This window comes from Pieris brassicae, chromosome 1 (assembly GCF_905147105.1).
Source record: "Pieris brassicae chromosome 1, ilPieBrab1.1, whole genome shotgun sequence".
Taxonomy (NCBI): Eukaryota; Metazoa; Arthropoda; class Insecta; order Lepidoptera; family Pieridae; genus Pieris; species Pieris brassicae.
This window is the reverse complement of record NC_059665.1, coordinates 10,548,527-10,574,304: the sequence shown is the minus strand read 5'-3', so window position 1 is coordinate 10,574,304 and position 25,778 is coordinate 10,548,527. Positions and strand designations below refer to the sequence as shown.

Below are 25,778 nucleotides of genomic sequence, written 5' to 3'. Positions count from 1 at the left end.
TTCGGTCACACTGACTAGATTTAGTCCTGTTCAGGGTTTCAAAAAAAACACGATAACATTTGTCTGACGATTTGACTATGACATATAGCGTCAAAATAATTGTGTATAGTGTTAATTGCATTCTTTTGTTTGTAGAGACGAAGACGGCAACCAACCTTCCAAAAAAAAATTAATTTTATTTGAAGATTTTTTTTTATTTCCGGAAGAAAAAACGGGAGTATTAATTAATTTATTTATTGAAGTATTAATTTATTTATAAAGTAAGAATTACTAATGTTTTCAGTGGAATAAAATGTTTTATTATTCTTTTTTATTTTTAAAACTATATTAGCGATATAGAATTGTTTCCAAAAAAAAATTAATTTTATTTGAAGATTTTTTTTTATTTCCGGAAGAAAAAACGGGAGTATTAATTAATTTATTTATTGAAGTATTAATTTATTTATAAAGTAAGAATTACTAATGTTTTCAGTTGAATAAAATGTTTTATTATTCTTTTTTTTATTTTTAAAACTATATTAGCGATATAGAATTGTTTCTAGATAACATCTTCTTCTTCTTCATATTCAAGTGATTTGAAATCGGTTTTGTATATGCTGAACAGTTATGGAGATTAGAGATTGCTATTAGGCAATTTTAATTTTACCATTTGATTGTTTAGGAACAGTTAGTGTGAGACCCAGTCAGGGTCCAACAATTATAGGAAACAAAATAAAACTCATTTAACATTTGTACTTGTAATTAGTAATAAAATAATTTCTTAATATAATCATAAACAACTATCAAAATATCCTAATATTTTATAAAAATACAATGTTTTTACATTTGAATGTTATACTGGAATGTATTTACAGTCCGTATGTTATCAAAATTCAGATCACTTAAAAATATTCGAAAGGCACTTTATTGCTTATGAAAGTTGATCTAAAAATATAATTCTATCATAAATTGCATTACATAAAATTGAACAATTGTCAACCTAGTTATTTTGCGCTTAGGGTCGAAGCCAGCACGACCTCAAAATACTCTAATATACTTAAAAACAAGTAAGGCACTTGAGGAAATAAACTAAAATATGCTTAGATTTAGTATGATTGTATCGTTCTACTGGGCGCGTCTTATATATTTCAATCATATGCATCGAAAAAGATAATATGTCATGTTACAGGTATAGCCCATTTTACGACACGAAATAGCAAATTTAAGCTTGTCACTTATAACTCTTAACAATAAACAATCATTTCTCAACCATAGATAACCTCTATAATATCATAAGAAATAGTTGGAAGCCCATATTTTATTACGATTTAATTAATATTATGTTGGCTATTGGGTGAGTTTCACAAATTCCACATTAACTTGGTATTTCGGCTACACCTTGGTTGTATATAGACGTGTTTTTTACGCTTTAACTGAAAATTATACTTAGTATCTAGAGGATCAGAATGCTTATTTATAATTAAAAAAAACATAAAAAGACAGAGTATACGTACGAGTACGTATACGTATAGAGGCCACGTATTAACATCTAGAGACACTAACACTACATTAAAAAAAAAACGCCCAAAGAGTCAATATATTTTGGGGTTCCCAGATGGGCCCCCTTATAAAATCTATCACCAGTCGACGTCCTCAGGCAGTCCGCCCGGATAGTCCCCAGTAAGACAGGCAGTGCAATGTCCTCCGACGCCGTCGCTGGGTGTCGCCTTCATATTGTAATGTATGGCGCTGACCAGACCCTCTACGCTTAGATATTCGAGACTGTCCGCGCCTGAAAAGATATTTTTTGTTTCAATATATCTTTTAAAAGTAAATTTATAAACTATTTTCGAGTAAACAGACCGTTAAAAAAATGTTTTTCTGTAAAGTGGGTTTATGGACATTAGAACGTGACAACGTCATAACATAACTTAAGTCTTCGAGTGGAAGAGAGATGCGGGGCAAGCGTACTATGAGCGTAACGGGACAATAAGTCTTTCTTGCTTTGAAAGAAAACACATTTTTACCGGATTGAAGCTATGTATTATTATAAACTTATAATTATTTTACATAATTATAATTTTTCCGAAGTTTCGCTTGCTTTACAGCGTGCGTGGTCTCGGTGACTGAAGACAAAGGTGTTGAATGTCAAAAAGTATCACAGCTGTAGAGAAAGTTGTATTTTCTGTATCTAAATATAGATAAGACAATACTAAGTCTTGCTTTTTCGTACGTGCAGCCAGCGTTCAACGATTGTTGTCGACCCAACAGAACGGCAATAGCCACAATAATATTAGACAAATGAAATCGCATGTAACTACACTTTACACAGCTTGTAAAGCAAAGGAAAGCTCAGGAAAGGCTAAGTTTCATAATTAAACATTTTATAGTAAATCGTATGTAACGTAAATGTGTTGTTGTTATTTATTTTTTACTGTTACGCTTGCAAAAACCTTTGGAGAAATCTCGTTTGCGTTGTTATAAATTATTTCTTTATTCTTATTTGTCCTCCTGAATTCCTTCAAGCTACAACTCTCCTACTCCACGTCATAATTATTTACGAATAAACGTATACGTCTACGCTTCGGCGTACAATGTGTACGTTCGTGTGGCAAAAATCACTTACCAACGTGCTCAGCCAACTTGAAAGTGTCCATCTTGTTTGCAATTAGTTCTTCCCTTGTAGGAATATTGATTCCCATGTAACATGGGAACTTGAGCGGGGGAGACGCTATCCTAATGTGAACCTATAATAATAATTAATCTAGATTATTAAAGACTTATAGAAGAATACTATCGTTAGCTTTAGGAGAAGTTTAATTGCTGAAAATTCTGACGAAGGAAATTCTTCAAGTATTTGATTTATGGGTTATATTCGTTGCATCAGTATTTAGAAGCTACGAAATTGGTAACAGAAATTAGTTTTCCCAGAATAGGTCCGATATCAATGACGTCATTCTCGGTATCTGCGTTCTTGAGCAGTGAAATGTAAAACGAGAATTATCTGTGTCATGAATACGCATTATACAACAATACCATATCAATAAAGTGAACAAATCTTCAATTTCAGATGTGAACACTAATTTCTTGTTTGGTACAAAGTAAATTTAGAGTAAAAAAAGGAACACTTGAGGCATATGTATTAGATTTACTAATGGAATTTAACAAAATTCGTCTAATTGCACCATTTTAACGTACTCCGTCTCTTTTCATCACAGTGTAAACACAATTTGAGACATAGAGATGAAAGAGAAGTGGTTTATCTCTCCTAAAGCTTTAATGTATAAACTTATACACACCTCAGCTGCTCCAGCATCCCTCAGCAGTTTAATAATTGGTCCAATTGTGTTTCCTCTGACAATAGAATCGTCTATAAGCACGATTCGCTTTCCCCGGACATTCTCCGAGAGAGCTCCAAACTTCTTCGCAACACCCAGTTGTCTTAGGCGAGTGGAGGGCTGGATGAAGGTTCTACCCACGTATCGGTTCTTGCAGAGGACCTCCATAAATGGTATACCCGACTGCAATGTTAAAGCAAATAATTTCAAGTTCTAATCGACACGGTAAACAGAAAAAACAGGATAAAAATATATCATGTCATAACAATACCTGTCTAGCATATCCGTGCGCAGCGGCAGTACCAGACTCTGGTACGGAGGACACGATGTCAGCGTCGATGGGAGATTCCCTAGCGAGCATACGCCCGCACTGTAATCGCGCCGAGTACACCATTTGACCTGTATTATTATTTTACATGTAGCACATAATATTATTTATTAATTCCACATAATTTTGATTATATTAATAACGTAGTAGCATTTCAAATTATTATTTATTCAAACTTTATCGACACGCACGTAACCACAAATGTTTCGCGCGTATCTGTGCGTGCACGAAAGTAAGCAGTGCGTGCGCCAGTTCGCATTGTGACTTATTGATGCCCATATTATTTTTGACTTTTTATATATTATTTTGTAATCGCCTAAACATTAATCAATTAATTAATTTAGAAATGGTGGTTATTTTATCTACCCCATGTGTTTTAATAAAACTAAGGTAAATATAACAGAATATGTTAAAAAACCTAAAACATAAAAAGTACCTATCATACCTAAGATTGAAGGAATCTTTTCCATTAAAAGGGAGTAAGTATATCAGTCTCTTTCTATCAAAGCGTTACCAATGTGAGAGAAAGAGACGAAATAGTACTTTTAGTAATTAACATTGTGTACTAAGACTGTTTTATTTTTTATCGGTAAGTAGAAATAGGAAGTTTTTATGGACAAATGATAACTGTACATCCTAATATTAAATGGTTTACCTTCAAAAATACTATCTGCCCGAGCGAAATAAACGTATTCGAAAATACAGAAAGCCTGCTGCTTGCTCTCCGGTCGCTCCACTACATCCATAGTTCGAATCCCGTGTCGAGACATCTCGATTATTTCACCTGGCAACACTTCGCGGACGTATCGCGCACCTATTTAAAGAAAAAAGTGTGTAGTGGTTTTAGACATATTAAAATGCAGTTCATAATTAAATTCGACATAAATGTTTGGGCTAATTATAGTTTATCAAACGAAAACAATTTTTTATGAGTCTTTCCAAAAAGGAAATTAGATTATATAGTATAATAGTCTGGAACGAAGGATTCATATGATCGTTATAATTATATAATATTGTTACGAGCTAGGGGATCGGATAGAAAATGCCGTAGATTTCTTCAAAGGTTTATTTCTTGATAAATCAATGAGGAATTTATGGGCACAAATTAATTGCAGAGATGCACTAATAGCACACAAAAACACAGTCACTAATTACTTCACTTATGCACACTTCACACAGTACTTTATCACTTGTATTCACTTTATTGCTTCGGTGTTTCTCTCTTGTTATCGCATTCCAAACTAAAGGCGACTAGTCGCGTTTCGGCTCGCTTATATATCCCTGGGAATAATTCTAAACAATATTCGAGAACTTTCTAGGCGGGCTTGCTACTGAGTAGCGATTGCACAATTCTAGAGCGTCCGCACTCTTTGTCTCTTTCGCACGTTGCTCCGTCCTTGTCGTACGGCGTTCTAGAGTGCTCAGTCTAGTTTCGAGAAAGTTCTGATCTTCTCTCTCTCTCTCTCGTATCATTTCGTCCTTGTCTCACACCTAGAAAGTTCGGTCTAGAATATTCCTTCATCAAAGGGGTATACCTAGGCCTGAAAACGCCTGAAAACTGGTCTCCTGAAAGCTGCACCAATCGACTACACATGTTCTGAAACTGACTGAAAACTAGGGTAACATTATGAAAATTACAATTTTCTAATATGTGATTGACCCTCTCTTGAAACGGTCAGAAATCATATTACAGCCTGCTGAAAAGTTCTCTAAGTAGTGGAAAAACCTAGAAACATTGTAGTCGACCCGTCTTCGTAACAATATAAGTGTTTTATTAGTAGCGAATAAAACCTTATTTCGAATATGAATTATCAAATAGTACTGGTCAGTATTAAAAAAATGTTGGACACTCAATTGTAGATAATAATATTACCAATAGATAGGAAGCCACAGGACTCCGAAGACACGACCCAGCCCTCGGCTTTATCGTCTATTCCGTTCTTTGCACAACCATTTAATAAAACTGTAAAGAAAATATATATTAAATCCCTTTAAATTATATTACAGAACATATAGAATAGGAGTAATAACACAGAAATAGATAGAGAATAAATATAAAATTATATTTTGATGAAAAACAAGTACTAATGAAAATTCATTGTTAGTATATATTTGTAGAATAAGTCACGTAACTGCCCAAGTTTAATTAGCGAACCCATATTTTAAATACATGCATTTCGAGATTTTGTATCTATAAGTCAGGGCGTGTAGGGAAGCCCTAACATTCCTGTTTTTAATTTTATGATTTAATATACTCTAACTTGTCACAACCCTTTTTGTGCCTTAGCCTTTCTAAAATTCTTAAGCAATATCACATTCATAATTATTCAGGGAGAAGTTAAGAGTTTGTTTTAGGTTAAGAATTGTTAACGCAGTGAGTAAATTTTAAAAACGTTATAAGTAATTGAAATTACAAATAATTTTAATAAATTTTCGAATAGCTTAACAATCACATTGCCCCTATGTGTTCCCCACGTTAGAAAACATTGCTCTAAGCTATCCTAGTAATATAATATTTTGACAATATTGTATAGTATTGGCGTGTTGTTACGAGAATGTAAGCGCGTACTCCTATTGCACCAAGCCTCCTGCTAATACAGGACAAATTTTTGTTTTTGTTTTTGATTTATTTTATTATTATTAATTACTTAGGATGTCATGGAGCATGGTGCAATAGTTGCAGCTCCCTCACAAACGTTGTGAAAAACAAAACTTGGCGATTAAATATAGAGGCCAGTTCTTCTCTTCAGTTCTGCGGCCTTGATTTGAGAACTGCCAGTAAATGTAAAATTAGAAGAATATGTATTTCTTTTTTGACATTCATAAGTGTACATTGTGTTACGTATATGAATAAATGATTTTGTTTGTTACATGTATGGACTTATGATTATTATTACTAATATTATTATAAACATATGCAACTATATTATTAGTTTGTGAAATGGCAATTTTAAAATAATAATGTGTTTCATTAAATATAATAATTAATGATAATAATTCATAATAATTTAATGATAATGATTCATGCATTACCCTCGGCATGCTGCGCTGATGATTCTTTGTAGACATCTGAAAAGGTTATCATTACAGTTTATCATATTTTTCACGTCCGAACGGCGGATTTAATCAAATTCGTGCAAGTAATTAATTCCCATTATTTTAAGTTCATGCTATCACTGTCACACATATTTTAACTACTGTTTTTGAAATTCAGCTCATTTTAATTCGTTTTATTTTTTGTATAGATACATATATAAGAGCAGTGTTGGCCTGGTGGCTTCAGCGTGCGATCTTATCTCTGAGGTCGTAGGTTCGTTCACCGACTGTGAACCAATGGACTTTTTATCTATGTGCGCATTTAACATTCGCTCGAACGGTGAAGGAAAACATCGTGAGGAAACCGGCTTGACCTAAAGGTCGGCGTGCGTCAGGCACAGAAGGCTGCTCTACTATGTACCTATTAGATTAACAAATGATCATGAACAGGTACAGAAATCTGATGCCCAGACCTAAAAAGGTTGTAGCGCCACTGATACATAATTATAACAATATTTTTTAGCATATCTAAATGTAAACGTCATGTATTTTATTTGACCAATCATATGTCAATGCATCACACTTACATGATGAGCCAAGCGGCAGGATTTTACCGAGACACAGTGGTCGGTTGCCATAAGGATCCCGGACAGCATATATCTTGTCCTTCAACATTATTACCAGAGAGTAACTTAGAGGTGCCAATCTGGAATCAAAATGATTATCAGTCCCTTTTCGTCACATCAAAAACACAATTGGACAGAAAGAGACGAAATATTTCTATGATTTAGAGTGCCCAATATACTTTTTATGAATAAGATAAAAATTATTAACGAACTTTTTAATTGTTAATGTATTAACGACATTATACATTATATATTCTCCAAAAATATTTATTTATCTAGTAGTAGTAGTGGTCTCTGGCAGAATGACCAGCGCTGTGGAACAACTGTGCTGAGGAGCAGCATAATGCTGAGCCAGGGCCAATTACAGCACACACGTATTACACAATTAAACCTTTTTCTGTAAAAAAATTGTTATCTCTCTATTATTATTCTTTTTTATTTAGATTTTTTGATTATTGTTTTTTTATGTTTTTCTGTGTGTGTGTTTTGTTAGTAATAAATGTTATGTCTATGTCTATATCATATTTTGCGATATTCCTGTTCGAGCCAAGGCTTTTGCTTATTCAGGTTTTCTCAGTTTTATAGGCCATTTCCTAAATCGACACGGAAGCACTCTTTGTTAATGTAGTAAGTATATAAGTGACATTATTCATACATACATTAAATTTAAAATTATTGTATATGCTTTGATAACCGGTGGTTGATAAAACTGTACAATATTACATTATTTTCTCCCACCCAGGAACCTTAAAAGTTCTACTTCTATATTATTTATTTCACGTTACTTACATCAACACCAACTTTGCCAAAAACTCTCTTTTTGTATGGCGCAGCCCGGACATACAACGACCAATATAAACCTTGACTTGTTAAACAAGCTATCGCGGAATTTGCTTAATCTTTAACAAACTAATTCTTGAAACTCCTACTCATACAACTGAATTCTATCACTTATCATTTACTGTGCTAAGTATCCTGCTATGGAATTCCTTACTAATCGATATGAGACGAGGTCAATCTTTAAATTTATTTAAAAATCTTCTTTTTGATAATTTTTCTTCTTCCTCGTAATTAGCTACTACTTATATAGAATAATTGTGACTCAATGAACCTTTGGATTATCTTTTATATTTCTAATTATACATATTATCATATAATTTTTTTTTGTTGTTCCAAATTAGTTTTGGCTGGAGGAAATCGTTTGTTAGCGATAGGCCGCCCGATGCCTAATAACTTATGTAACCTGCTTTTTTATATGTATGTTTTTATATAAGGTAACGAAGTGTAAATAAATACATAAATATTTGTAATATCTAGAGCACTAAATCACCTGCCTTAGGATCACACACCACAGATTAGGTATTACTTAGTTTAATTGAATTGAATAATTTTTATTTTTAATAGCTTTTTTTCTTCTGTAATATTTGTACCATTTTGTTTATATTATGTATTCCGTCTTGACTATATGTTAGCATAATTGTTTTTTATTAAATATATGTTAGCTGTTACGAAATAAATCAAAATTAATACTAAATTACTTTATAAAGGGATATTGTGATCTGCATTTGGATTTTTATTGGTAGGTCTGTTTTACAACGTAAAACACACTAAATAATGTGTCAATCGTTATTAGACGATAACGATATTTAGTTAATTTGTTTTCTTTTTAATTTTACCTCATTAGATGATTGATTCTCGCAGGCCAGTCAGGGCCATTAGTTTCGCCTTCGGGTGGGTTGAGGCAGAGAGCTTGTGTGATGAGTTCCGAGTCTGAATGAGTTGACAATCCTACTCCTCGACCTAAGACCTATTGAGAAAATAAAAATGTACAGGAACTGTGTAAACTTATGGATATTTTGGGACCTTTAACTCAATTTTTGACTATGGTTTCCTCCAAATAATTCCCCTTTCGTATTAAATATGTTTTAATAATCGTAATCACGTAATCACGTAATCAAAAGTGTAATATTATTTATATAATTAACGCAACTATCAGCCCTATTTATTTATACTAGCGGATCCGACATAAGTTATCCTGTACACACGTCCTACATAAAAAAACTAATAATATAAATCATTCTCGACTTGACACAAACAATTTCATCAAAATCTGTCCAGCCGTTCAGGAGTTCAATTATGAACACATGTCCAAAAGATTTATATAATATATATATACCAGCTGTTTATTTGCTGTATAAATAAATAACCTGGTATCTAAGTTATTTAGATATCGACCCGGATTGATTTGTGAATCTGAACCATCCAGGACACCACCGAAACGCATACAAACAAATTCATTATAATCGGTTCAGCCGTTTAAGAGAAGTTCAGTTACATACAATAGAATTATAAATATAAAGAGGAACCAAAAAATGTATAATCTGAATTAAATACTATAAAACTTGGATCATGATTATTCCTTCTGTTCTCACTTCTGGTCTCCGAACCATTTAAATCTTCAAGTCTAATCTTTAAGTCTTTAAGGTGTTTGTTAATTTCCAAATATTTTAATGTACTTAAACAATTATCACTTTTATTCCTGCAAGATTACTCTGCAACTTCAATATAAAATAATCGCATATGTTACAGGGTAAGCACATCGGATTATATGCGATTGGAAGGAATCTAAATACCATTTTCCTAAGGCTGCTGCAATTAACAAGCTCTCCATTGTGAGCGACGGCCAAAGCTCCGTGAGCTGTATGAACGACGAACGGTTGACAATTGACTTCCTCCGAGGCTGCCGAGGTTGAATACCTGACAAAAATTTAGATAATTTGGTGTTAACAAATCTTTTCTTGACAGCTGTCAGAAATCACAAAGTATGTAGAGACAAAGGCTTTACAGGTCCCGAGTTGAATTTCACATTCCAAAAAAATTAATTTAAGAGATTTAAGAGGTTTTTGTGTAGTGGTTTTCTTCTTTTTTTATAGAACATGGGCAAACGGAGGATAACCTCATGTTAAGCGATATCGCCGCCCATGAACTCTCAATGCCAGGTCGCTCCTGAGTGCTTGACCGGCCTTAGGTACGCTTTTTTACTTGAATTGAAACAAATTACAGAAATACTTTAATTGGCAACTGGTTCCACCTGAGTAGTGAGCAACAAAAACTGCCTTAAAAAACGCTCAGTTATGGAACCACGGACGTCGAGATGAGACTGCCTCAACGTCCGATGATGAAATTTAGCTGCAGGTGTTAATCCAAACAACACCTCTGAACACTTCATGGAAGAAGCAGGTGCAGTAGAAGATGCAGAGTGACCCCACATTTCTACGCAACGCCAAGAGAGTGTAACATTTATATTTCATAATTGTCATCGCAAAACTCTTTGGCAAGGTTTTCCTATGGGTAAGCTATAAGTGTCTAGCTGTCAAATTGTATTTAAGCTGTGATGAAAAGAGATAGCTGTACAATTTAACTAAAACGGTTCAATAAGACTGTTTATTAATTAAATGTAAATAAAAAAGTATAAGTGAAAAGGCTAACGCTGTTGTATCGTATTTCAAATCACGCGCAGACATGCTTGAATAAAGATTCGTTACGACAAAATTAAATATATTAAACGTTAACAAACCTAGTGTGACCAATCCCGAGATTTCCTTTAAGTTTCTTCATGGCTTCATCGTTAAATATATTGTTGATAAGCCCCATACCCTTGTGAGAATTAAACGTTCGTGCACTTTTGCCCTCTGACGTCACAATGCCAGCTGATTCTTGACCTCTGGAATAATTTACAAACGCTTATTGAAAAACTATTACAATATTCATATTGGTTAATCTTAAACATAATATACTTCTATGAGCACTAGCTTTTAAACTAGGCCTAGCCTGTATCTTAAACGCTAGTTCCTTCCAGTGTCAATAAGATATTGGTTATTAGGTGTTTATTAAACTAAATGAGGGTAGAATCTATTTTATAATAAGTTTAGACTATCAAATACATATAAATTATTATACTGTTGAAAATATATTTGACTCTATACAAAATATATGAAAAATGGAAAGAATTTATAGTTTCATGAATAAGTAGTTGAGAAATTTGCCCTGAAAATTATTTTTCACTTGTCTTAAGGCAGTTGCCGCGCACCACTCATGTGGAACCAGCTGTCCACTGAATTATAATGCTTGTTATTATTTCCGAAACTTAATAAGACATACACATTTGCTTAGCTGTACGTATAGCTAATTAGAATTATTTAATGTTATTTATTTATCTCAAGGTCATAAAAATTTTCACACATTTATAGATATAAAAAAAATCTTAATACACTTGTTAAAATATATTATTCAAATAATATTTAAGAATTCAGCTAACATATGTGTTTTATTTGAAAGTCTTAGTTCATACAGCCAAAAATCATACGAACAACAGTATGTTATTAAATAATGAATATTATATATTAATTTTGACCCCAATGGGAAAAGTGCTCCTTTATAAACTACACAATTTAATATATTTTGCCGTCTGCACCATTAACTACCTAGCCTACTAAACGAATAAGTATCGCAATACAAATAAATGCTGCCCAAGAGTTGAGAGAATGACATTAGCTCACGAATTGTCACGTGACCATTTCATACAAATTCATATTTTGGCGTTAGTGTGTCACGCGCGCCAAAAGTGATTTTGTCTTTATCCACGGATTTGATTGCGATGATGGCAATCTAATCTGTGGATTAAGACAATGGCGCAGACGGCAAAATATAGTTAATTGTGTAGTTTCTTAAATTAGCACTTTTCCCATTGGGGTCCAAATTAATATAAAATATTTATGAAATTTAATAAAGCTTATTTAATATTACAAAAATCACGACTGTCCTGTTTTTAATAGTTATCAGTATATGTAATTTACAAGCCTTTAGTTCCTCCTCCTGCAACCCTTAATCTATATAACAATATTTTAAATAGCCGCTTTGTTCTTCGAAACGATCATTCTTAGCGTACATTTTAGAAGTAGTCTAAAAACTCAAGGAACATTTGCCGCGATGTTTTACCGAAATTTTGAGATTTATTCAGCCAATATAAAAAAAGTTTATTATTTTTACTTGAAACTGGCATAAAGTTAAAACTATTGCTATAATATTTAAAGAAAAATATTCTATACAGGTTTGCGAGAATAATATATTCTGAATTTCAATTTCTATAAGTCTCCCAGCTATCAACCGACAATTACTTCAAAGTAATCACGTTTTAGATAAGACCTATCATCAAAGAACTGTTTAACCTTGTCTCAAACCAAGGCTATGGTCCAATTAAGAAAAATAACTGCTTTTAAGCAGTTTTTATCACTATTATCAATTTTGGCTATCTTATATCCGTTATTTAATGATTTAGAGGTTAAGGCTATATATATTCCGTTTTGACCGGTTTGAGCCATAGATATCTGTGGAGTATATGACCATTGTTCAAAAAGAAGATTGAGAGATACATTTGCATAGAGATGTGGGCTAGGATGGATAAGGTTGGTGAGAAATGGGCCGGTTTAGGGCAGCGTTTCCCAACGTGGGACCCACACCCCACAGGGCGGCAATTCTATTATTTAGCGGGGCTATTCAAAAAATTATTAAATTATTTAGAATTTGCATTTCGCCTTTTCACTATGTTTTGAAATTTTACTTACAGTTTATCGTTAGTGTATCTAAGTAATTTCTTCCTGAAACCTATAATTTAAGTTTTCTTTTGTCAACAATTCAATAATTTAAAAAGAAATTATGTATGTTGTTAGGGCATAAGAATTTTAAAAAAGCTAAGCATGGCACAAAACATTTTGGTAATAATTGGTTTAGGGGAAGCCTACGCCGAGGCAACTACTGAAGATTACATTTTGATTTAAACACTATGTTAATACAACTATATTTAATCAACAGTAATAATACGAAGCCGATTCAACTATCGAATATTTTGAAAAGTGCCCAGACAGTGCCCTTTATTCCAACTTGCATACACTAAATTCCATATAGTCCATTCCATGCATGACACTAGACAGACGTTTGGCCACAATCCCACCTGACCTGGAGGGCTCGGCAGTCCCGGAGATGCCAACTCAATCGCCGCTTAAATGAACCCATATTATGTATATTGTCTAGGGAAGATGGACTAAACGAAAATTGAAACGTATGTACTACTACGTAGTACAAGATTATTATTATTAAGATTCCTAATAATTTATACATAAAAGTCACATATATACCTGTGTTGCAACGCCACCAGTCCCAAGCATATGACCTGTCCCACGTCCACTTGTGTGGGCCATTCTCCCGTCCCAATCGCACCAAATACTCCGCACTCATGTGTTAAGCCTATATAAAAAAAATAACTTGCTAGTCAACTTACGGTCTTATTAACACGCTATAAGTGCGAAAATAAAACATTTCAAATATGGAAATACGTCTAAAGTACCGAAGTGTCGTCACGATTGACTCTCAAAGTTTTAAGTGCGTTCTTAGGTGATGAACAAACGATCATCATATTTTTTTATAGAACATGGGGTGGGCAGGAGGCTCGTCTGATGTTAAGTGATAAAGCTGCTCACGGACACTCAATACCGGAGGACTCGCGAGTGTTTTTTTTTTTAATTTTAACACTCTTCAAGAACCCTAAATCGTATTGGTTCGGAAATACTTTAGTTGGCAGCTGGTTCCGGAAAGCTGGAACGACGATCGTTGAGGTGATATGGAATATCATATTCGGCCTCGAAGTCCGATGGTGAAACTTTCTTGTCTACCCTCTTGTTTAATATTGGTTGAAAATAATTGTCTTTTTAATTAAAGTGAAATTCAATGTCATGAATATATTTAAGGACTGATAAACATTTATAAGAACATGTTCGTAAGTATAAAAACAGTTCATTATTAATATAAATAAGAAATAGGGAAAATATCATATAAAATATAATATAGAAATATCATCTTCTCTGCTTTGCTTCTCATATAAACTAAATGAGACGTAATTATATATATTATATAATTATGTCTCATTAAATATATATATACACACACACATATGTAAATTATGTAATTATTTCGCGTTTGTACGTTTAACAAATTAAGAAAATGGGTAAATTAAAGCTATAAATAAAAGAGAAATATGAAACTATTAGAATCGAATAAAATATATTCACGGTAAAAGTAATTACGTTGGTTTCAGTATTTTTGAAGTTATAAAAATATGTATTTATACAGCTGCCCGCATTAAAAGAACACCGCAGACCAAACTTTTTAAATTTCTTTTACTTTTCTATTTGTGGTTTTTAATTATTATACTATGTAGGTTTAGAATATTGTAAATACTGTATATTTGTTTGTTAGGTATGTGTCCGTTGGATTAAGCGTAGTCCTGATGTAGTAAAGCTCGTTTATTTCAGCTATTTTCATAGCATCATGTCATATTAGTGTTATTTTGTGGGGTAATGCAGCTGAGATTCAATTGATGTTTGTAGTGCAAAAGCGGACTATAAGAGCGATCTGTGGTTTGTCCCCACGGGAGTCAGCTCGAAGGAAGTTTAAGGAATTGCATATTTTGACTTTGGCAAGTCAATACATTTATGAGAATATTTTGTATGTGCGGAAAAATATAGATACCTTTAAAACGAAGATTAGCTTCCATAATTATAGTACTCGTAATAAAGACAAAATTAGCGCACCAACCATAAGGCTGCATAAAACGAGTTTAGAGCATAAAATTCATTCTAAGTTAATTGTATACGTTTTTTCAACAAAATCCCTAGTGAGATACAAGTGTTGTCAATAAATAAATTTTAATCGTACATTGAAGTAAAACTGCTTGCTATAATATAAATTAATATTTAAACGACCCTAGTGCTTGGATAAAAATTACTCCAGTATAAAGAGGTAACACGACTGGATCTCTCAGCTGCATTTCCAGACTCTGGGGCGATCGTCAACATCCACTACTGTTTTAATGTAAAGTGGGAACAAACCGTGATCCATGTGGTATCAAATTATTTCGGTATAATAAGAATTATTATTATTTTCTTATGTAGCCAAGTTCACATTTCAAGGATCGTCATGGTCGCTTAAATTTGATTGCTTATGGTGGCATCCATGCGTCGTGTTGTCTCTCTCCCTAAAATATGGCGAGGGGGCCGATGGCTGGCCATGCGCGATACTCGTGAACGGGTCCTACTTGTGGTGACTGGTTGTACTTGAATTCGTGTATGCGGTGATGTTAGTTATTTTTGACTATGTACTTGCGTGTTGTTCCCACGAGAATGTAAGTGCGTGCTCCTATTTCACCATGCCTTCTGCTGATGTCATGTGGAACATGGTGTTATGGTTGCAGCTCCTTACAAACGGTGTGTAATAAAATTAAAAAAACTTGGCGGAGAGTTTATTGCCAGTTCTTCTCTTCCGTTCTACGCCCTTGATTTGAGAACTCGCAGTAAATGTAAAATTAGAAGCATTTAATGTATATTTCTTTTTTATTGACGTTCATAAGTGTACATTGTGTTACCTGTATGAATAAATGATTTTTGACTTTGAATTTAACATAGGTCATTGTAAAATATTTAAGAATTTCAGCTAAGGCATGTCAAAATATTAACGTAAATTTTTAAATGTAGTCAATCAAGACAAAATCGATTTATCTGTCACAGATAAATATTTCTAGTCATACTAATTATTAAATTATTGAGAATTCGTTTAAATTTTGCTTCTCAATATGAACAACAACAAAAAACTTTGTGTTCAACCGATGGATTCCTAAATAGTTATAACATGTGGGCTGCCAATTGTTTCCAAGAATTTTTCATCTTGAGGACTTTTTAATAAAAGACGTGAACTTTAACTTAAGGGCGAAGATGAAATAATCCTAACTTTGAGTTAGCAGTGTTGGTATGATTTCGGCCAGCGGGCTCCAACTCGCCCTTATATCATGAGGATATTTCTGGAGTCGTTGTCGCCTGGGCCCGGCGGGCCATGCCCACCAGACTTAGTTTAAGTAATTGAAGTGCCTTTTTCAGAACAGGGAGATTTGACACTCCCTTACTGAGCTTCTTGGCCACAGATCTGCCTGATATGCTATAGGGGTCTATGTAAAAAATCCAGTGGTCGTGCCTTAGCACTCCAGTTGTGCATTGATTATTCATTCTTTGTACGGACTCGATGGTATACAGATAACCATCCCGATAAAAATTTAGACACAAGTAAATTATTACGTGTGCCAGTCATAAAATACTGATATTGACTGACCCACTTGTCTATAAAAATAATGATCAAAGTAGCATCTATAATATTAAGCAAGATTATTCATATCATTTATAATAACATTGACGTTACTAAGGCAGTGCCTATCGAAGTCAGGAATATTAAAAAGAAATACCTGATTCAACGGCACCTCGGCCGAACCGTTTGCTTTTGATCTTCACTTCCCCTTGCGAATCACACTGGCAGTCACTTTGACACATCTCCGGTCTGTCGTCTATGGTTAATCTGCCAATTTTCGTGCCAACGGAGGGCGCCATCCTACTTTGCAAACTACATGGATTTGGTCTCGAGGGACCGTCCATGTTTAATCTGGAATAAATATATACTCTTTATTTTAAATTATGACTTACTATTAATTATATTGTAATATAATATAATATTGTATGTAGTTCTGTGAAGTTTATCACAACGAATTTATACATTTAAAAACTAATTAAATAAAGAAGAAATGATCCCGAAGGTATAGTAGTTGTACACCGATGTTGATTGCATTTTGTTGACAGAAAGCATAACTACTACTTTACTTGAAACTGGCATAAAGTTAAAACTATTGCCACAATAATAAAAAAAAGCATAACTAACTGACAATTCTTTACCACTTTTTTAATTGAAGAAACAAATTAGTATATTTCGATATTAACTAAATTCACTTCTATATATGTACTTCTAAGTAACATTACCTGTATTTTAAACTTTTAATATTTATCTAATGAACTAGTTCAATTACTAAACTTGCTTAATTGGCACTACGTCTTATTCGTAACGTACGTTCACTGATTGTCAATTAATGCGGCCTTCAAACACAAATAACATTCTCCGTATATGGCAGATATTAGACTAACGAGAATCCACCCCCGTCTGAGATTATATTTACGTCAAAAATGTCAATAACATAAAAGCAAAACATTAGTGACGTCAGTGATGTCAATATGTTATAAAAGAATTATGCGTGTTGACCTCAAAATGAGGCCATTCAACGCGTTTACGCTTGTCGAAATCTAAACACCTAAGTTATGTTTATTTAGTGTTACCATGTTTTTATAACATTTGTTTTTCAAAATAGTTACCAACTTCAATTCTAAAAAAAATAAAATTCAAATAAACTCTTTTCAACGATACGGTTGCTTTGATTAGGTAAAATTATTGACTGTACTTCAACGTACTCTGTGCAACAGGTACAATATGAAATCTATTACCTACAGTCGATCATGTGGGGTTATTAAGCGTACATATGACGCGCAGGCAAATTGGATGGATGATATAAAAATGAACAGAAATGGACCATTTTAGGCCATACCCTTGAAAATTGTATAAATAAATTCAGTTTTTTTTTTTAAATTCTGTTATGCGAAGGGGCATTTCGATCCTGCAACACTACAGTTGTGTCGGACATCCCTGGAGTGATATAGAGAGGGATTTATTATTTCCTATATTTACGGTAACGTAATACTAATACAATAGGGAACTTACAGTCAAAACCGTTTTCGAACAACATACCGGCGGAACTCTATGTATTAGGTACTTAATAACAACGTCATCGGATGTCACGACTATCGGTTTTTACGACCAAATATGAGTAGTCCCTTCTATGTCGTTAAATATTTTGCGTGTATAATAATTAAACTAAAAAAATAACATAAACAAAACATAAACCTAAACGTTTTTATAACTAATTATAAATAATGCAATTCTTGTGAATTTAGCGATTGTGCAACTAAATATATCCGTCTCACATGCAATAATATTAAGGATGCGCAAGACACGCGAAATATACACACATATGATATCTAAAATCTGCGTAAATCTATAGGGAAGTTTTTACGAAAGTGACTCGGTCCGAATAGGAGCAACACAAAGCTGCTATGTTTTGCTCCTATTAAAAACATAGATAGCATAAACGATTTAAGACATTTGTTTTTCAAAAAGCACAATAACATTATTACGCGAATTTATTGGCAAGACGTCACCCACTATCCAGCTGAGGTTAACATAATATTTAAACCGAATCATAATAATAGTGGTACTTTCCTTTAACAATCTTGGAATAATGAAAACGACGTAATAAATGAATTCCAATTTATATACTTTTTTTGTTACATAAAAACATGACGTCATTAGATTATTTAATAGAATACACAAGTGATATTTGTTCATGCTTCCAACTGAAAAACATGCGAACTGCGTTTTTGACAGCTAAATATTTGTTTTGGGCTGGCGTGACCAAAACTGAATCTACAAACAGCAAAGGACTGGATCTCGTGGCAAATGGGTTAAGATTTTTTTATCTAGACAACCGTTTCCCAACATAGGACCCACGACTCACAGGGAGCCAATTTGTTTGTTATTCGAAAATTTATTAAAATGATTTGGAACGAGAATTTAAGTTTTTCTTTATATGTTTTACTTATCGTTAAAAATTTACAAGTAATTTCTTCCTTAAAAGGAAAAATATGATAGGTATCATTTATTTACTCTTTTTTTTTAATTAAAAGTTATGTATGTTGACTAGGGGCATACCAATTTTAGTAAGGCTAACGTGGTATGGTACAAAAAAGGATTGGGAAACACTGATTCAGACTAATTTAGTAATAAAAATACTTAGCGCATGGAACGTGACACTAATAAAGTCAATAATTACCAAAAAGTATGTACTATGAGCGCAGAATTAAATTATGTAATGAAACACAAGTGGAAAATAATAAGTTACTAACTTATCTTTTGTAATTATTTTTTAAGCTACAGGTACCTACTGAATTACAATGTTGTAATAATCATAATTATTATTTTCAGCGAGGACCAATACTAATAACTTTATGTGATAATGATTTAACAATAATATACCTCGTGAATTTCTAATTTAACCAACCGTAACGAATGCGGTCACGCAAAACGTTTAAACGATATGAAACCTGTTTAAACAGTTTTCGCTTTAAAAAAAATAAAAAAAAATCCAAGTGACTTTTGACGTATGACGTACTTGGCGCTAAGTTTTGAGAAAAGTTGTAACGACGAAAATAATGCGGCAGTGTTACCCGGGTGGTTTTTATGAAAATTTTAACTGGCTCTTTGAGCATTAAAAGGTGGACCATGGAACTTACGGGGGATTTCCACCTTTCACTAAAAACTATAGACACCAGTTCTAGTTCTAGTCCAGCTCTCTTGGTATTGAATAAGAATAAAATTTAACAGCGTGGACAGTATTTCTGTTGTTGTTCTGTATGTTCTATAAAATGGCGGACAAATACAGACGAAATGTTGTTGCCATAAATTATAGCAAGATCATGGAATCTTTCTATTTAATTTATAGCAGCAATTTATATCTTGTATATTATATTATATAGGTCTATACAAATGTTGATTGTTCATTAATTTTAATAAATGGTCTAATGACGTAACAATTTGTTTTGCCACATTATTGTTTACAATGCAAAGTATAATTTTAGCAATCATAGCTAAGGGGGCAAGTTCATCTGATGAAACCAAGCAAATATTTTTAACGAAACGCAATCTGTTAATTTATGTCGTCATAATCAGCTTTGCAGGGGGTCAGTTATCAATTGACATTATGATAGTATATTTCCACAGTATCGTATCATAAACAAGACGATAAACGGCAGTTACTTTTATCTGTATAATGGCCAAAACATGCTTTCTTGAAATAATCGTATTTGGAAACTAAAAATAAACTTGTACCGTTTTCAACAAATTATTGAATGAATAATTATGCAATTTAATTTTCTAGTTTAGTTTCTAGGCGAATTTAAACGACTATTAACACTCAAATAAACCATGTTTAGGAATTTTCGCAACGTAGCCGTAGATAAATATGCAAATACAAAACTAGTACAGTAATTAAGTGAAATACAAGTATATTATGACTGCATACATATTAAATCATACCGGAATATCGTAAACAAATATTATTATGTACCTATTTGTAAACACATACTGGAATAATCCACACTAACTCCACGGAAATGACTTCGACAACACAGTTATACTATACTCAGAAGATTAGGGCTAAGTATGACGATTAATGTTTCAAAAACGTATTATATTTTGCTACAATACTTGGTCAGTGGAGATGTCGCAGAACGGCGCATGTTCTTGCGCATGAGAAAAACCTGGTTGAGCGACTCGCTTAGGGTAATGCAGGGTCCTGGTAGAATGCAAATGCCACCCTAGAACCTCTCTATCGTATTGGTATCGGTTCGTATCTTACTGGGTATTGCTTTCTCAGTCTCTGAATAGCAGAGATTCTGGTGTAAGTTCTGTTATAGTAGCTTGAGCTAACTTTAAAATCATCAAAAAAAAAATTGAAATTTGACTTGATAGAACTGATGGCACAGACATAAGCTATACAAATAAAAAGGAAAATGTATACTTTTGCGGTGTCGAGCGTCTTTACTATACGAATACTTTATATGTTCTATGGCCTTGTATCTTGTATTTTTCTCAATACAATAGGGACGTTGGCAAGTGCAGTTAGCCGAGACAAGTACTCGATTGTAGGAATTAATCATTAGCAGTCTGTCATGCAATTGCATAATGGGGCAACGACCGCTAGAAAATCCGACTTATACGACGTCTTAGCTAACTTCGTATAAAATAAAATGGAACATTCATTAACTATACAGTAATAAAAATGGCTTTATTTTAGTTATAAACAGATTTTAGACCTATATATATATAAATTAAAGCAACGAAATCTCTTCCAAGAACACCGACATCATAAAAATTTCCTAAGGTCTAATATATAGAAAATTTAAAAAAATGTTTGAATTTTTTTTTTCAATTTGCCTTAAACGAAGCCTAAAAGCCTTCTTCGTTTAAAGCTTTCACTGCTCATAGTTTCATATTCCAATAAGTAAGCTATTCAAATTTATATTTTTTCAATACGAAGTTCTAAAATCGTATTAAGCGAAATTTGGATATAATTACGTTTCTAGTGTATGTGGCTTGTGGTTTAGTTGCAACACCACAAACCTGTCTAATTCTAGATTCAATTTGTAAAACAAGTCTAAGGTACTAGATTGATTAGGACTTCTTTTACAGACTCCGTTAACACATTTACACATTTTATAAAATAAGTAAAGTAAGACGTTTTTGTGTTTCGACAAAAAAAGTTTTTTTTTCTGTTCAGAATGTTTTATAATATATATATATATATATATATATTAATTTAGTAATTTTAATTATTACAGGAAATTGAAAACGTTTAACGGTTGAGACATACATAGTGAAATTCCATACATCAAAAATTTGATTATGACATAACGGTCAAAAAGTCATAGTTCCCGCCAATATCCTGAGTGTAAAGTTCAGTTTAAGATTTGTGTTTAACAACGCATTGTATTCAAACCTAGTCAACACCCAAATGTGGTTGTTATAAATGTTTTTACTTTAAAAACGAAATTTACCCCCATCTTTAAACTCGGTTGGCAACATTAAATATTTATATAAAAAATATTTTTACTTGATAAATTCATCCTATTTATATTAAGTTAAAAACTTAATATTAGGTCCTTACATATGAAATTGGCGTTTTGTCGTACTGGCCACTTTGACCTCAAATACCTCCTCTTTGGTTAGGAATTTCAAAATTCAAATTTGTACAGCTATTTACTCATGTATTTGTGCTTCGATGACCGTCATTCATTTATTTTTTTCTGTGGAAAACTTAAAGTATCGCATTATTTACGAGTACGAGTTCCGCCGTGGCACTAGTGCTGCGGAAACGACTCGAAGGGTGAATGATGTGTATGACGGTCATGTTGCAAAAGAAACCACAGTTCGTTTTTGGTTCCAACGTTTTCCTTCTGGAAATTTCGACCTGCAGAACAAGCCACGTGGACGGCCTGAGACCCAAGTTGATAATGAAGTATTGAAGGCTATTGTGGAAGCGGATCCATCGCAAACCACGTCCGAGTTAGCTGCAGGCTGCGGTGTTAGTGATAAAACTGTTTTAATTCACTTGAAGCTAATTGGGAAGATTAAAAAGCTTGAAAGGTGGGTACCTCACGAATTGACTAAACCAAACCGGCAAACGCGCGTCGACTGCTGCGTTACATTACTGAACCGGCACAATATTGAAGGTATTTTAAACCGAATCATTACCTGTGATGAAAAATGGATTCTTTACAATAATCGTAATCGCTCAGCGCAATGGTTGAATCCTGGCCAGCCAGCCAAATCCTGCCCCAAGCGAAAATTAACCCCAAAAAAGTAACTTGGAAGCGTTTGGTTGACTAGTGCCGGTATTGTTCATTGCAGTTTTCTCAAATCTTGCCAGACTATTACGGCTGATGTCTATTGTCAGCAATTCCAAACCATGATGGAAAAGCTAGCGGCTAAACAGCCTAGGCTGGTCAATCGCTCCACGCCACTGCTACTAGACCACACACTGCACAACAGACGGCTACCAAATAAGAAGAGCTTCAATTGGAATGTCTAAGACATCCTCCGTACCTTGCTCCAACAGATTACCATTTTTTTCGAAATTTGGACAACTTCTTGCAAGAGAAAAAATTTAACTCTGATGGGGCAGTCCAAATCGCCTTCACAGATTTTATTGATTCCCATCCGACTGTTTTTTTTAGTAAAGGGATCAATGAACTACCTATGAGATGGCAAAAGTGCATAGAAAACAATGGTTCATACTTTCATTAATTAAATACATTATATTTAAAAATATTCGACTTTTTGTTCCTCCCATACAAAACGCCAATTTCATATGTAAAGACCTAATATAAAGATAGCCTGTGGACATCAGGCATTAGTGAATATTTTATAGTAATAGATTTCTATGAGTTCTTCATCAAAATAAGCCTAAGATTTATGGCGCGATTCTTCTAGTTTTTGGATATTAACAGTGGCTTTATGTTCGAAAATGGAAATTAAGTTTTAATATTTTTCAAAATTTACCACCAATAAGAAGTATTTGTATTTAAAACCTCATTAGGATCAATATTAGTTACTAGAAAGCACTTGTATCCAAGCAAAAGCTCGTATCTTTGTGCGCAGACCTATTGACTTGTAGGCCGCAGAAAATAGGCCAATAACATATCAATCGTTAGATATTATTAAATAGTGATAAAGCTATTATTACGTTTTGCGACACGCAAAAGAAGCATTTATTTACATAGACTATTGCATCACTATTATCAATAACCTTAAAGCTTTTACATTATTAATATATCCGAATTTGTTGTTACGGCCCTACTAAAATCACATTTTATTATGAAATATTGTTTAAAACATTAAAATTTATTACAGTGATGATATGAGTGGTTCTTTTTGACTCATTAAAAAAAGTAGAATTTGCCCCACACTTAATCTTTATTGAAATAGTGATATTTAATCAAACATTGACGTATATAACTGATTAGTGAATTATCTAAAATTATACAAAATTTGACCCACATCTAATGACATATACATAGATAAACACAATTAAAAATATTATATTGAGTGATATCTAAAAACCTAAAAAACAGTTACAAAAATTATGTTACATAATGTAACAGTTTTGTAATTTTTTTTGCACATTTTAGAATAATATTATAATTTTATACTGAAGATGTAGAGAGTGTAGCAATTATCACACATCTGTAATTGTTTTTGGACTTAACTGGACTGAGATTTTTTTTACTTTACTATTATTACCTATGCATAGCATAAATAATAATTTTCATACATGAAATAAATGTATTTGAACAAACTTTGCTCTAATTTTAATTTTTTAATCTCATAAATCATTATAGTGTTGTTTAATAATTTGTATGAAATAAAATTTGATATTAATAAGAGTTGAACTTGAATTGACTGTAAATTAAAATGTAATTGTTCAAAGATTGACATAGATGATGTTGTTGTTTAATAATGTATATGAAATAAAATTGGATTTTGATAAGAGTTAAATTTAAATTGACTGCAAATTAAAATTGAATTGTTCAAAGGTTGATGTAGATTATATTTTTTAATATCAATGGTTTGACAACAATTAATGTATTGTACATTAGATACTATGAAGTTTGGTTCTATGAGAGAGCTCATGTCCTGCAACCTAGTTTGGATATACAGATATATTCTTTAAAAAAAAATGATCATCATAGCTAAAGTAAGAACTAAACTTTAACATAATTTGCAATGTTTCTTCCATAAAACATAAATCACTATTCTAAATACCAAAATGTACTTTATTAGTAATCATAAGAATCAAATATACAATATTTACAATTTACTTGACCTACCTATTCTTGATACAGATTTTTCATATTATGAAGCAGAGATGCCATTCAGCAATATTTAAAAAATTTCACCCCTATTACTTAGGCTAAACTAATGGACCATATTTATAGTGTTTTGTTAAAACTTGTGGCCTTAAAGTTGTGTATAAACTTTGAATAATGGTATTTAAGTTACAATTACTTTTAAATAAACTATAGGATTTTATTTTGTGTAATAGGCCAATTAAATTTTTTAGCAGAACAAGATTAGCAGTATTTTGCATTGTGTTTTAATACAAAAAATCTAATTTGTAGAAACCAATAATCTACACTAAAATGTTTTGCTTTACGAAATTATTTATAAACTTTTATAAAAACTTAGGTTCTTTGAAAGCAGCAGTTAATATTTATAATCTACAGTCACAATTTGCAAACTTCTTCTTACTGTAAAAAACTTTGAACAAAAATTAGTCAGGTAAATGCTTCAAGGTCTTAATACCATGTGGGTTGTGTGTGTATTGACAATTTTAAAGTGATTGCGAGTTTAAAACACACCAAAAAACCTACTAAATGTACGATCGTTATGAAACTTTTTAATTTAGTCGTTTTGCACTAAATCACCTGATCGCGGGCAGGTTATATATCGAATAAATATAATTTAATAAATTAAACTCACCTATCTGAAGAGGAAAACACAAACAAATAATAACAAGTTTTGTAAACAATGTGAGGCGTAGCGGAGCGACAAGTATCAAATTGTAATTGCAACTAGGCTCGTTCTCTGTTTGAATTTGAATCAAAAGTTGACTGCGATCTGCGCGTGCAACTTCTGACAGTGACAACTGTATCTAGAAAGAAGGAAAGGCTTTGATACTTTATAATTTACATTTTTTTTACTTATCAAATTGAAAATCGATAGTTAGAATGCCAACAAAATCGAAATTTGGTAAGTGTTACAGCTTTTTTAGCTGATACTTTTAAAAATATATCACAAAATATGTATGAAAAGTATACA

The 25,778-nt window shown here is 32.7% G+C and overlaps 1 protein-coding gene across 3 annotated transcripts; it reads right to left on the bottom strand.

Moving 5' to 3' along the window:
• Window positions 1-721: 721 nt before the first annotated feature.
• Window positions 722-25,584, bottom strand: LOC123711860 (amidophosphoribosyltransferase-like). Of its 3 annotated transcripts, none has more exons than XM_045664705.1 (14): window positions 25,440-25,584; window positions 16,651-16,844; window positions 13,502-13,610; window positions 10,885-11,031; window positions 9,941-10,064; window positions 8,984-9,114; window positions 7,269-7,387; window positions 6,679-6,714; window positions 5,519-5,608; window positions 4,301-4,459; window positions 3,589-3,716; window positions 3,279-3,500; window positions 2,606-2,726; window positions 722-1,771 (listed from the first exon to the last, which is right to left on the bottom strand). In XM_045664705.1, exons 2-14 carry the CDS (start codon window positions 16,835-16,837, stop codon window positions 1,617-1,619), a joined length of 1,728 nt encoding a protein of 575 aa, XP_045520661.1. In that variant the 5' UTR covers window positions 16,838-16,844; window positions 25,440-25,584; the 3' UTR covers window positions 722-1,616. The 3 variants fall into 3 exon arrangements, with proteins under 3 accessions (XP_045520661.1, XP_045520669.1, XP_045520677.1); XM_045664713.1 differs by lacking the exon at window positions 25,440-25,584 and adding an exon at window positions 17,216-17,373; XM_045664721.1 differs by lacking the exon at window positions 6,679-6,714 and having other exon boundaries at window positions 25,440-25,583.
• Window positions 25,585-25,778: the final 194 nt, after the last annotated feature.